Source organism: Stylophora pistillata, chromosome 1 (assembly GCF_964205215.1).
Source record: "Stylophora pistillata chromosome 1, jaStyPist1.2, whole genome shotgun sequence".
Taxonomy (NCBI): Eukaryota; Metazoa; Cnidaria; class Anthozoa; order Scleractinia; family Pocilloporidae; genus Stylophora; species Stylophora pistillata.
The window spans coordinates 21,178,295-21,191,941 of NC_142519.1; the positions used below are offsets into that span (position 1 = coordinate 21,178,295).

A 13,647-nucleotide genomic window follows, 5' to 3' on the forward strand; every position below is an offset into this window, starting at 1 on the left:
TGGAGCACTGAATGAAGCTGCACTCACTCCTTCGACTTCGACCTCGGTGGTATTATCTCCCCCGGGCATGTTACTTAATCCCGTAACTCGTCGCCAAAATTTGTAATGTTCGGAGAGACGAGAATAGAGTCAATTGCAATATTAACTCAACTAGTTTAATGGCGGATGTACTAACAACAACAACGCACGAGGTGAGTCACGTGCTGAGCATAAGTCATAACACTCCCCCTCAGTTACATGCACTCGCGGAGTAATTCAGTGTTTAACGATTCAGCTGAAATGTCATTCTACTATCTACTTAAGCCTCGACTAAAATGAAATAATTATCAGATATGTTTTGCATTCCTATCTCAGATGTTGCACCATATGTTTTTATTCCACTGTCACTTGTCTCTGTTATCACGCTGTGTGTTTCATGGATATTCTGTAAATAATTCTCAACGAACATACGCTTGTCGAGATCCATTTGTGCTCCACTTCCAAAAGCTTCCTCTGGTTGGTTTTCAGTTTGTTCAAACCCCTCTTTTCTTGCCTTGAAGTGCAAGTCAGAATCAGAATTTCTGCTCTGTCTTTCCAATGGTCGCTCGAGAATCATAGTTTCTGGAATCATTAAAGACCGTGCAAAAACATTATGAAAAAAAATGTATCCAAAACTGTTAGTAGTAATGGCCTAAAGAACATATCATTTCAAAAACGTTAATCTAATCAAATAGTTTTATGTATTTATGCTTGTTTAAAACGGCCCCTTTATACCTTACTTATCGCAACTGGTTGTGAAAGAAGTTTTCTCCTAATTTGAGCAGACTTTTCGTATAGATCGAAAGCATTCTTACTGCGGTTACTGTATAGAGCCTGTGCCTGACAGAATGACACTTGACAGGAATAATTTCCCTCAGTGACTCATAATATAACAACACAACGATACTACGATACCCCTTTTTCTCCGAGAAGCAGGCAGTTATTTAGCCACATTAACTCGTTAGAGTAGAAAAATTCAGGATATATTCAGAGGTAATACGAAAGCTACATGTTTGCACAAAATTTACTCTACCCACAATTTTACCACCCATCGGCGACATTTCGTTAAACTCAAATCAAGTGGAAGCAGGTACTTAGATGCTTACGGTTTATATTACTCGTCCTTTCCGCCTTCAGGGTTTTCTCAAGCTCTGCGATCTTTGATTCAAGAATCTGTTTCTCTTTCCTCAATTCTTCTGCTTGTTTTATTAGATTCATCAAAACTAGTTCAACCTCATTTGGTTTGAAGTAGAGAAAAGAGTCAGACTTCCTTCGAGTTCTTCGTCCACGCAGTTCTTCTTGTTTAACACTTGGTGCTGTATGAAAGATTAACAAAACAAATAGGACAAATTAGAATATTTGTAAGATCATGAACAAGAGAGAACGAGAGGAAAAAATCAACCTTGACTTCTAAGTTAGAAACCGAGACAAATGACCGGCGTGAAGCCGGACGGTGAAGGAAGTAAAATCATCAACATCATGCGGTATTCTTGGCGCTTTGGCATTTGGTCGTAGTATAAACTAAACAGAGCATGTCAAATTGACCTGAAAATACACAAAGTACCGGTCCATACAAAATTAGAGAAGAGGTTACCTATCTAACTTGAAGAAAATCACTGAGATAACATTTACTTTTTCAACTGAATTATACCCTAATCTAACACAAAACCCGGCTCCTTCCCAAGCTCTATCCTAGTTAATGATATAGAGTGAATGTTTTCAAACCGGGGGTAACCTGTGAAAGTGTAGTGCGATCATCCGCGTGAGAGTAGTCCCGAGAAGGACTGTTGTCAGTGGTGGTGACTGACCTCTCCACGTCACCCGAAAAGGTAATGTCAACAATGATATTGCTGAACATCATCGACTGACGAACCACACTATTGACTGGGACTCTGCGCAATGCCTAACCTACAGCACTAACTACTCTCAACGACTGACTCTGGAAAGCTGGTTTACTAACTTAGAACATACTCCCCTCAGCAGATGTCCACTACTGTCGGCACCATACAAACGAGTCATTCACGACATTAACATTACAAACGAACCAAGCAGAAGGACCTAACTTTCCGACGGATCGGAACAGACCATTCACGAGCGACTTACACAACTTGAGTCCTACAGCCAATAACATCACGGCAAAACTGACCAATCGGTTCCCACGAACTGAACTAAGAACATTCTACTAACCGTGAACAACTATTCACTTGACTCTGATGATGCGGACTTCCGCACAGGTTGTCAAACTGACTTCAATCACCACTACCGACAACAGTCCTTCTCAGACTACACTCACCCGAAAGATCACATTACGCTTTCACAGTTATTGATACGTTTCAAATTGTAACCTCCCAACTGTCACAAAGCTGAACCCAACCTGAGTACAGGATACGTAGAAAAACATACATCTTAATCAATCCTACCCCTCGGCTCTCTCGCCAGGAAAATTTTCTCCTGAAGTTTCTTCATTTCCTCTCCATAAACTTGTCTTTCGATGCTCAACTTGTTTTCTACTTGTTTCAGCTTCATCAAAGTAATTTCCCTCTGATTTGAATTGATGTCAAGGAAGGAGTCAGAGTTCCTTCGACAGCACTCGTCTTTCTTATCAAGCACTACCCGAAAGAAACAAAACCAAGACTGAGGATTGAATAATGACCAACTAATCCTGCCATACTGTCACATACAGCTTTTAATGACAGAGATTACTCAACCATTACAGGGTAATCGTGTTTATGAAAAAACAAAACAAAAGCAAATCTGTGTCTGTAGCCGATATAACGCACGTACTCTCGCTCATTCCTCTCCCAGACCGTAATGTTCACCAACCGAGCATGAATTTCCCATAACGAGACAAAAGGTAAAAGTCGAGGAGGAGGTGCAGGATAGGGCCCGAAAAAAGAGGGCAAGAAGTAATTGAAAGTTTTATTCCTTCTTCAAAACTGTCACTAAATTACCCTTACTAAACAAACAAACATCCTTACATAACTTACCTCCTCTTGGACCGTCATTAATTGTTTGTAAAAATATACATTTTCGACCAGTTAGTTCATCTGGCCTTAGTGGTTGGAAAAGATCTGTACCCAAACACCTATTGTCGCAATACCGGATGAGTGCAAGCCATATGACTAAAACTTGTAAGGAACCATTGGATTTTCTTCCTTTACAGGAAATTGTTCAACTTTAGCCTTAATTGACAGTGTAGTGGCAAGATCATTACAGTAAGGTCTCAAGGTCACATTTTCCTGTAAAGAACTCACTCTCGCTAACAATAGCTAATGATACATACAAAATTTCCAAGTCGTTAATCGTCACTAAAACAAAGATAACAATTTAGAGACTACTAAGGAATGTTGTTAAAGGGTAATATCGCGATCTTTCTGATAGCCCCACCCATGTAAAAAGTGCAATGCATCTTTACTACACAAAACAGGACTAATTTTTATCACTTGTGTCAATCCAGTACAACAGTATTAGAAAAGAAATGGAGAGGAATGACAAAGAATTACACGTAATTCTTTGTCATTCCTCTTTATTTCTTTTCTACCTCAGATTTTCTAATTTATAACTGCAACTAAACCAATGATGAACCAGATAAACTCTGTTCCACTGAATTAATTAATCATTGCGTTTGACTGAGTTGCATTACTCATTCATTATTGCATTAATCCAATCCAAAAAAATGCAGCAGCTGTTTCCATATGTGACCATACCTTGACTTTGCAGAAAATTAAAAGACATCAGATACTCTTGTTCATCAATGAACACAGTCATTTCAATGTCGTCCTCATTAGTCGTCTGTTTGACGTCATCAGTAACAAGAAATTCTTGAAGTCGTCTCTGCAATGTTCCATCTTTGTAGGTGTCCCATAATTCTCTTAAAGCTGCTGGTGTCTCTGCTTGTACTGTGAAGCACAGAGATCCTTCACTGATCTCAACTAGTTTGGTGTATGATACTAAAACAACATTGTTGAACACTTCCACAAACTCTTCAAGACTTGAGCAGCTGCGTAAAGCCCTACCACTAGTAACTACCAGGATACCTCCCGCAATTGTGTGAAAACTACAAACAAACTTGATGGCTGTTGGATACATAAAAGAAATTTAAGAAAGAAATATATAAAAAAAAAAATCTTTTTGTTATAGGATAAAGTTACATATCCCATGTTACAAAGATTCGAGAAACATCTTGAAAAAGCTAAAAAAAACAGCTGTTGTTGGATTTGTTATGCAGGCAGTATCAAGCTGGTAGCACCATGATACTTTGGACATTACATTCCAGCAGGGATACATGGGGCAGCAATTAGGGCCACAAAGCATTACATAAGAGATGAACCCTTTCTCCTCTCCCTCACCTTTCACTATTCTTGTCATTTTAAGTTTCAATGTTAGCAATTAGTTAAGTCAAACTAGAACAACGTTCAAGAACATTTTAGAATGTTCCCTTTTTGTTTTCCTTGTGAAACTTAAATTGTATGCTCAGTCATGCTTATTGATTTTTAAATATTTGTAAGTTTTGTATTTTTTATTTTATTTATTTCTCCTCTCCACGTAATAGTAAGTTAAGTTGCATAATAAATAAGGTAATAACTACAGGGCAATTATAATTCTGGACATTCAAATGTTAGAGAGGAGAGACGAGAGGGCACATCTAGAAACCTAATATAGCGCTCCTTAATTTAGGATGAGAGAATAATAAATACATCTATTAGTGTGTTGATCTTTAGGTGACGCTTTAACCTTGTTAGGATATTCAGATTTCTATAGCATGTTGCACTCCGAATTCACTAATTGGTCTTGGCCCTAAATATATATATAAAAATACCAAAGTCATTAAAAGCAAAAATATTTGGCGTGAAGAAATTTTCCCCAAAAGGACAGTCATACCAGATATGGTCCAGGCAATCCCATAAGCCTAAGCATCAATATCAAACCGGCGGCCATTTTCACTTTGCGTAAAGAAGTTTGGTTTGCAGTGAATTTTGGTGATCATGAATGACGAACCTTTATCTCATCACGAGCCTACGGGCTCGGAACCTGTTGATGGGACGCCTGGATCCCCAAGGGGATCGTTTCATGGCAATTTTACGCTGGAAGATGGCGAACTAACTGTCGCCTCTCAGGATCAGTCGGCCTTGCAAGAAACTCGTTTGTCATTGAACGGTTTCCCGCCTAATTCCACCCAACAGCAAGCCGGTCGAAAGCGATCCTACCCAGCAAGTCAGCTGAGCGTTGCAGCACCAAGCTGCTTTTCTGTCAGGGATAAGGAACCTTTAAGCAAAGTCGCTAAGGTTTCAGATGTTACTAAAGATCCCTTTGCCTCGGCATTTTTTCTACCAGAAAGCCTCAAAGTCGCTCGTTTGGGGCTTTCAAAGTTCGGCGGTTAATTTGGCTTGCTCTCCATAGTTTAAAAATGCGACAAGACAGGCAGTTTAGGCATCCAGATCGCACACCACTTCGTACTCGAGACAAAAATGTTTTACCTTCTAGGTCTTATTTTCCCACCGAAATTCAACAGGCCACAGAAGGATTATCCAGCTGTTACGATGACTCGGTTTTAAATCATTCCATTCAACGGTTTACGAGAAAATGGAACGTAAAGTCGTAAATTTGGAGCTCTTCTAGGGATCCGGACATTAGGGGTACTCAAAGAAATTCCAAACATGCGTTTCGGATATCGTATGTAACACTCAATATTTTTTTTCCTGAGAATGTTTACAAAAACTTTCTCGATTCTTATTGGTCGATCTTGGCTTACGACATCCGCCGGAAGTACAAAGTGGCGCCTTTGGAGCCCCGACAGGGGATACAATTTTGTACAACTTTTCACATTTTTTTACCTCGGGTAGGGTGGCTGGGTCCGAAATTCTAATAACCTAAGGATCCACAGGCCGTACAGGTCGGCGAGGCAATTAACCTGGTTTTCAAGAGCCTCCGCTTGCTGGAACATGCTGTGGCAACAGTAAACAAACATAGACGTCAGGATATTGTTAAGTCTACACATATTACCGACATCACTGAGCTCGGTAAACACTCTGATTCTATGCAGAAGTTCCTCTTTGGTGAATCTAAAGCCAAGGAACTTAACTTTGTTGGTGAACTGGCTGCCAGTTCGCGATATTACACCTTGTACTGTAAGGGCTACCCGGTGTACACAGAATTCTCGATGACCCGCTCATAACAGGAAAGGATCCTACCCTCTTAGCAGCAACACAGGACCATGATAAGAACTTAAGAGGTCTATTAGAAAGATGCCAAGAAAGGAACATTAAGTTCAATAGGGACAAGTTCATGTTCAAGTGCTCCCAAGTTCCATTTATCGGTCACTTATTGACTAGCGAAGGATTGAAGAACATGAAAGTAGAAGCTATCTGCAACATGCCCAAACCTGAAGATGTTCAAGCTATACAGCGCTTTGTTAACGCAGTGAAGTACCTCTCAAGGTTTTTAGAAGACCTGTCCGATATGTCTGAGCCCCTCCGCAGACTTACACATAAAGGTGCTCCTTGGAAGTGGCCTCACGAGCAAGAAGAACGAGAAGCCTTTACAAAGATCGAGAAAGCTGTGTCCACTGCTCCAGTGTTAAAGTTTTTTACTCCAAATGAGCCGGTCGATGGTGAAGGAGATGCTTCCGAGAAAGGAATTGGCGTCGCCCTTATGCAAGAAGGTCAGCCTGTAACCTATGCGAGCAGATCTCTCACGAAAGCTAAGCAAAACTACTCACAAATCGAGAAGGAGCTACTTGCAGAAGTCTTTGGTATGGAGCATAATCACCAATATGTATACGGCAGAAAGGTTACCCTGTGGACAGACCACAAGCCTTTAGAGATAATCGCCAAGAAACCTCTGGCTGCAGCTCCAAAACGTTTACAGCGTCTTATGATGAGATTAACGCAGTATGATGTGGAAATCAAATACAGACGTGACCCTGAGATGTATCTTGCCGATACACTTTCCAGAGCGTACTTGCCGCAGGAACACCACCCAGAAAAGGCAGATCAAGAAGTGGAGAGGATCCACTCTGTGAATTTCCTATCAATATCTGAGCCACAGATCCAAGAAATCCTTGAAGAAACTGCCAAAGAACCTGTCCTGCAGACTCTTAAAGCGACGATCCCAAATGGTTGGCCTAGCCAAAGGAAGGAACTGCCTCCTGAACTGCATGAGTACTTCAAAGTCAAGGACGAGTTGGCGACACAAGATGACATTATTTTCAAGGGTCCCAAATGCGTCATCCCGAAAAGTTTAAGACTCAAGATCAAGGAAAAGCTCCACCAATCCCATATCGGTATTCAAGGTTGTTTAAGAAGAGCCCGTGAAGTGGTGTACTGACCCAACATGAACAAAGAAGGGACAGAATTCATCTCAAAATGTGAAACCTACAACACCTTCCAGTCTGCCCAACAGAAAGAGCCTCTTATTTGCTATGAAATCTCACAGCATCCCTGGGAAAAGATTGGTTGTGACATCTTCACATTTAATAATCAGGACTACCTGTGTACTTCTCTGATTATTTTGAGATTGACGAGCTACACAAGTCCAAGACAGGTGGCACAGTGATTGGAAAGCTGAAGAAACGTTTTGCCACCCATGGAATTCCAGATACATTTCACAGTGATAATGGTCCACCCTTTTCTTCAAGTGAGTTCTCAGCCTTTGCAGTAATGTACGAGTTCGAACATGTCACCAGTTCGCCGGAGTATCCGTAGAGCAATGGCAAAGTGGAAAATGCAGTTAAAACAGCAAAAAGCCTGATGAAGAAATCTGCTAGTACAAACTCGGATTTTCAGCTTGTCCTGCTAGACTGGCGAAATACACCAACAGAAGGTATGAAGAGTTCACCAGCACAACGAATGTTCAGCAGGCGCACAAGAACACTGCTGCCTACCTCGAAGAAACTCTTGAAACCCCAGTTAGTCACAGATGTTAGAGAGAGGAAGTTACAGAGGAAAGAAGATCAGACACGTTATTACAATCAAAATGTCAAAGAACTTTCCAGCCTCGTTAAAGGTAACGTTGTACGCATGAAACCGCAAGCCTCTGATGGAAAGCAGAGATGGACCAAGGCGTAAGTTGAACAACAAGTAGATGTGAGATCCTACGCCATTAGAACAGAAGATGGCAATGTTGTTCCGAAGAAACCGGAGACATCTTCGACAGTCCAAGGAACCATTCATGCCTAAGGATGAGGACGTTGAAATTCCAAGTTCAATTCTGAACAGCCCACCAACCAAAGCCAGCCCAGAAACCGTATCAGGAGAGAACAGCACAACACCACTGTCCCGAAACCAACTAGAGCCAAGATCACCAGCTACCTGTCCAGCCCCATTGGCTAAGTGCCAAAAAAATAACGCAGTCACACGCAGTGGACGCTCTATTCGTCTCCCTGGCTACTTAAAAGACTTTGTTCAGACTTAGATTTTTTACGTTTGTTCCTTTTTGGTTTTGTTTACTGTTCGGCTAAGTTTGTGACGAATATCATTATATTTCTCTGATTATCTCCGTGCACGCTTATGCGAATATTTCATTGGAACCGTTCATTATTTATTTTCTTTTTCTCTATAGTTCCAATTGCCTTAAAAAAAAGAAAAGAAAAAAAAAGAAACGTGTAACGTTATTGAGTCAGGAAATCGTTTATGTCCTGTGACTCGAGTTAGCCAATCAAGTGAGTCTTACCTCGTGTTAGGATTCGCATCGCTTGTAAGTTGTTCGTTCTATTTAAAACTTTAAGATTCCAACTACCTTGTGATAGTTTATTTGACTGGAAACGCAACAATGTAGAGGCCTTATTAGACCTGGAATGGTTGGTAAACAACCTACCCACAGCCATCACCAGGCCTGTGAAACCCCTCCTCCCCAACATTCTGATCCAGTTGGATGCTTCAGGGTCAGGCTGGGGGGCTGTGTGCAGCAGGATAGAGACAAGGGGAAACTGGTCCTTCCACGAATCCTCACTTCACATAAATTGCCTGGAGCTGCTTCAGCCACCTAAGCAATCAAAGCCTTCACCAAATCCCTGCAAAATGCTCATGTCCTAATACAAATGGAAAATACATCAGGCACAGCTTATCTAATCAAAATGGGGGGAGCCAAACTGGGTGTGTTAGACAAACATGCTCGTACCCTCTGGGAATGGTGTCTCAACAAGAAAATCACCCTTCAAGCAGAGCACATTCCAGGTCGACTGAATGTCATAGCAGATGCAGTGTCAAGCAAAGCCAGATGCAGCAGACTGCAAGCTCGATTCAGAAGTGTTCCAAGTACCGAATCAGAGTTTCGGTCCTTTTACAATAGACCTTTTTGCCAACAAGAACAATGCTCAGCTGGAGAGATTCTACAGTTATCTGCCAGATCCTCGAGCAGAACAGTTTGATGCCCTAGTACAGCCCTGAAGGGAGGAGAATGCTTACGCCTTCCCCCCTTTCAACTTGATCAGCAAATGTTTGAAGAAGATAAGCCTCGAAGGAGCAACACTGTTGATTGTTTGCCTGGTGTGGCCAGCGCAGGCATGGTACCCTTACCTTCTACAGTTGTTAACAAGCAATCCAGTATTGCTTCCAAGTCACAACAACCTGCTGTTAGACCCACTGGGGAACAGACATCCCCTGATCATCAACAACTCCCCGCCTCTTGCAGGATGGAGAGTCTCAGGGATCACCTCTCTTCAGAAGGCCTATCAAAAGAAGCTACAGATATTCTCCTCTCTGCCCAACGCAGATCAATAAATGCTCAGTACAAGTGCTGTTGGGGTAAGTGGTGTTGCGGGTGTCGCCAACAACAGGTTGATAACTTTCGACCAGCTGTAAGTGATTTAGTTCACTTTCTCAGAGTTGTTTGAACAAGGTAAACAGTACTCTACAATTAATACTTACAGATCAGCTATTAGCTCCACAGTTCCACCCTTGGATAGAACTCCCTTGGGCCAACATAAAATTTTGTGTAGCTTCATGAAAGGGGTATTCAATAGGAGACCACTTAAACCCCGTTATTCTAGCACTTAGGAAGTTTCTCTGGTTACTGGCCTGTTCAAGAAGTGGCCTATTAACAGTAAGTTAGAACTGAAATGTCTCTCAAGGAAGTGTACAATGTTACTTGCACTAACAAGTGCCAAGCGACAGTCTGATTTGCATGCCTTGGACTTGGCATTTGTGCAGTTTCTTCTAGAGGGCATAGAGTTCAGGATTCAAGGCCTGACTAAAACTAGAACTCCTGGAAAGGATGTTGTCTTTTTTTTTCCCAGCCCTTAAAGACAATGTTTAGTTGTGTCCAGTGGCCTGTCTCAGGGAATAGATTAAGAAAACAGAAAAGCTCCGCAATCATAGCAGTGTTTGTAAGCCTTTATTTCTAGCCACTCAGAAGATATAGTAGATATAGGGGATATTACATGGCCATGCAGAGATATTAAAATTTTCTTGGAGTGTTGAAAATTTGTGAATTAGTGAAATATTTGTCAATATAATAGAAATTAATGGTACCTCTAAGTGACCATGCATGTAATATTCTATCAATTATAAATTATTTAATAACAAATTAAAAACCAAACCATTTCACTTTTGTTACAAAAGGCACGATTCATTATGTAAGCATAGTAAGGGTATTATTTTCATGTGTGAAGATATTATGTTTTCACACAAAAGCTCACCTGGTATTTCAGTGGTGTATATATAATATGGTTATTCTATAGAATATCAAGGTTTTTCCAGAGGCTGTTAGAGATTTATCATCTGCATATAATTTACTAGAAAAATGAGTAGTCGACTAAAGAAAAACATTGATATAGATAAGAAATAGGAGAGGTCCTAAGATGAAACCTTGAGGCAGGTCAGAAAAGATAGGATGGAATCAGACTGAACACCATTGACAAACTTGTTATTTCCTACTGCAGTAGGTACCATGTAAACCAATTTTCTTCACATTGTTGCAATCTGTATTATTTAAGTTTTTCTGATGAAATGTGGTGGCTAACAGTATCAAAGGCTTTCCTTAAATCTAAGAAAAAAGACACCACATAGTTTCCCTGATAAAGAGTGGAGGTAATTTCTTCAATAAGGTCATTAAACAATCACTAGCAGTATCAAAAACATTGGTTTGGAGAGAACAGGTTTCCTTCAATGAGATTTTATAAGCCATGAGCTGATTGAAGATAAATTTCTAAAAGACTTTGCACTTGGAAGATAGTATTGAAATGGGTCAATAGTTGTTACTGGAGAGCCATGACCCTTGTTTGAAAATGAGAACAGCTTTTGAAAGCTTCATACTATCAGGGAAACTACCTTTGGTAATGGGAATGATTAAAAAGATATGTTAGAGGTTGGCATACTTGCATCACTGATGACCTAAATAAGGATGGATGAACCTCAATATCATTCCCAAAGGATTTATTTGTATCAAGATCTTCTAATATCAACAGTACTTCTATTTTGGGAGATTTGAGAAAATTGGAAGTGATTTACTTCAGTTAGGGGAAAAAGGAGGAAGCTTTCCTTTCTGATTTGGGCAATTGTGATGCCAGAGTGGAAGGAATATCACAGAAGTAAATATTAAGGAAATTAGAAATAAAAGTAGGTTGCTAATTTCACTTGTTATCTATCTCTGCTTTTCTATTTGTGAGCTAGGGTGCTTTTTATTTGTCTATAAATTTATTTTATCCCACATCTTGGTATCATTTGTTGGCACCTCATTACAAAATGAATCTTGTTGATTGAAGAAATTTTTTTTCTGTATATTTTATATCTGTTCAGCAAATCTGAACAGATAAGTCTCTCCTCTTCATAGGTTTTTTCAAGAAATCCAGGGTTAATAAGCTTTCTGACAAGTCTTAGCTGTTTTGAGAGGTGCATGTTTGTTATGTACACTTACTCCATTGAAAATATGAAGAAACTTGGTAAGACTTTCATTGTCTTTGCAAAATGTCAAAATGGAATCCTGATTTCCCATTTTAAGATCTGTTTCGAATATCTTACTATCAAATTGACAGAAATCTCTGAATTCAATAACATAAGGAAAAGAACTAAAAATTTGGATCATGTGAGCTAGATAGTAAATACTGGTAAATGATTTGCAATCTCCATTAAGTGAGACTTTATAACCACTTGAGCAAGAAGTTGAATAATTAGTTACAAAGTGGTCAATACAGCTCAAATGATCATAGTTGGCATTGCATTGCATTTAAAAACCATGACATTGCTAGAGGTTCATTGATAGATTTTAAGCATGCGATCTTAGTTCCATATATTAACATGCATGCAAATGAGCTATTTCAGCTGTAGATGTAGGTCTCAAAGGCCTCTTCAAAATTTCGAATTTCAATAATTCTGTCTGTCTGTCTATCTGTAAACTTGTGTTACCTCCTTTCAAATGTGATGCAGCCTCCTTTAGTGAAGACACAATGCCAACTGACTGGGCTGAAATTGGAATAATTAAATTAAAGCCTATCAGACTTGGTTATGGGATAATTTTACAAGATCAGTGCCATCGTTAGTCATTCAAAAAAAATAATATAGTCCGAGGAATTTTGAAAGCTCCAAAAGCAATTTTCCATACTCTTGGTAAAAAAAATTGAAATCCCATCGTGTTTATATTATCAAAAACTTGATTTCGGTTTAATTTACACTAATGAAACCGTTATTCATTAAAGATACATACTGTGCTATAGAGAGTTCTGAAAGCGTTAAAAGCAATTTTCCATCCTTAAGTAAAATAAAATAGAAATTTCAATTATTCTGGTCAATCAGCAAGTACACAATACGGATATCAAAAGTCCAAGGCTTATGAAATCGGTTAGGATCGTAGATGGGTGACTTCCAGTCATCTCCTCTTACCTTTTCTTCGCCTCTCAAACTCTTCCACCATTTTAAGCAGCGGTCGCTTCCTTAATTGAGTCAATATTCCTTTCAAAGTATCTAATCGATCAATACCGAGGTAATTCCTTCCCTCCAGTTCCTTGAATAACGTGAGTACATCTCGAACGTTGTCTTCATTGCTGATCTTTCCTCTGCACATAAACACCAGTCTTGGCAGTAGAAAGTCAGCCACTTTCTCGCTAATTTCAAAGAGGAGGTCATTATACTCGATTTCTGACATCCTTGTTAAGAAAAGTGGTCTTTAATACAAGCAAGCTTTGTTTGAGTAATTTGCCAACAAAACTTTTGTTGTGCAGTTCCAACCCAGAATGGCAAAACGATGGAAATTTGCATGACAAGAAAGTTATTAAAGATGTCACGCGACCGACCCCATTTCGTTCCCAGGATCGCTGCACGCTTAGCAGGTGCGCACACATCGAAAGCGTGACCATGAAACAAAAACGTCTATCAAATCAATTAAGAAATTGAATCGATAAATAACTCCACTCCAACCCCAGAAAAAAAATAAAAAAAAGGTGTGGAATTTATAGGGCCTTTTGAATGTACACTTGACCAGAACGGCTTCACATTGTCGACAACACCACTACCCAAAAGATCCTTCCAGTCGGAAGAGGAGAACTAATCCTCATAGAGCAATAAAAGTACACGGTAAATGAAACACGTTGTGAATGCTGGAAGTCATTGTACCTTTTTCACTAGGAGAAACGAAAGTCCGAATCATTCTAATTTCGCACATGTTTGTATGAAAGGGGTTATGCCATCCACGCTCAAC

The 13,647-nt window shown here is 39.9% G+C and overlaps 2 protein-coding genes and 1 pseudogene across 2 annotated transcripts; 2 read left to right on the forward strand and 1 right to left on the reverse strand.

The window, feature by feature from the left end:
* Positions 1–148: 148 nt before the first annotated feature.
* On the reverse strand, positions 149–13,212 carry LOC148741637 (uncharacterized). The gene is made up of 6 exons (XM_088743727.1): positions 12,834–13,212; positions 12,360–12,416; positions 3,726–4,094; positions 2,439–2,627; positions 1,125–1,334; positions 149–600 (listed from the first exon to the last, which is right to left on the reverse strand). Exons 1-6 carry the CDS (start codon positions 13,093–13,095, stop codon positions 299–301), a joined length of 1,389 nt encoding a protein of 462 aa, XP_088599853.1. The 5' UTR covers positions 13,096–13,212; the 3' UTR covers positions 149–298.
* On the forward strand, positions 4,986–6,193 carry LOC148741638 (uncharacterized). The gene is made up of 2 exons (XM_088733243.1): positions 4,986–5,336; positions 5,894–6,193. Exons 1-2 carry the CDS (start codon positions 5,004–5,006, stop codon positions 6,191–6,193), a joined length of 633 nt encoding a protein of 210 aa, XP_088589369.1. The 5' UTR covers positions 4,986–5,003.
* Positions 8,813–10,013, forward strand: LOC148741639 (uncharacterized; annotated as a pseudogene).
* Positions 13,213–13,647: the final 435 nt, after the last annotated feature.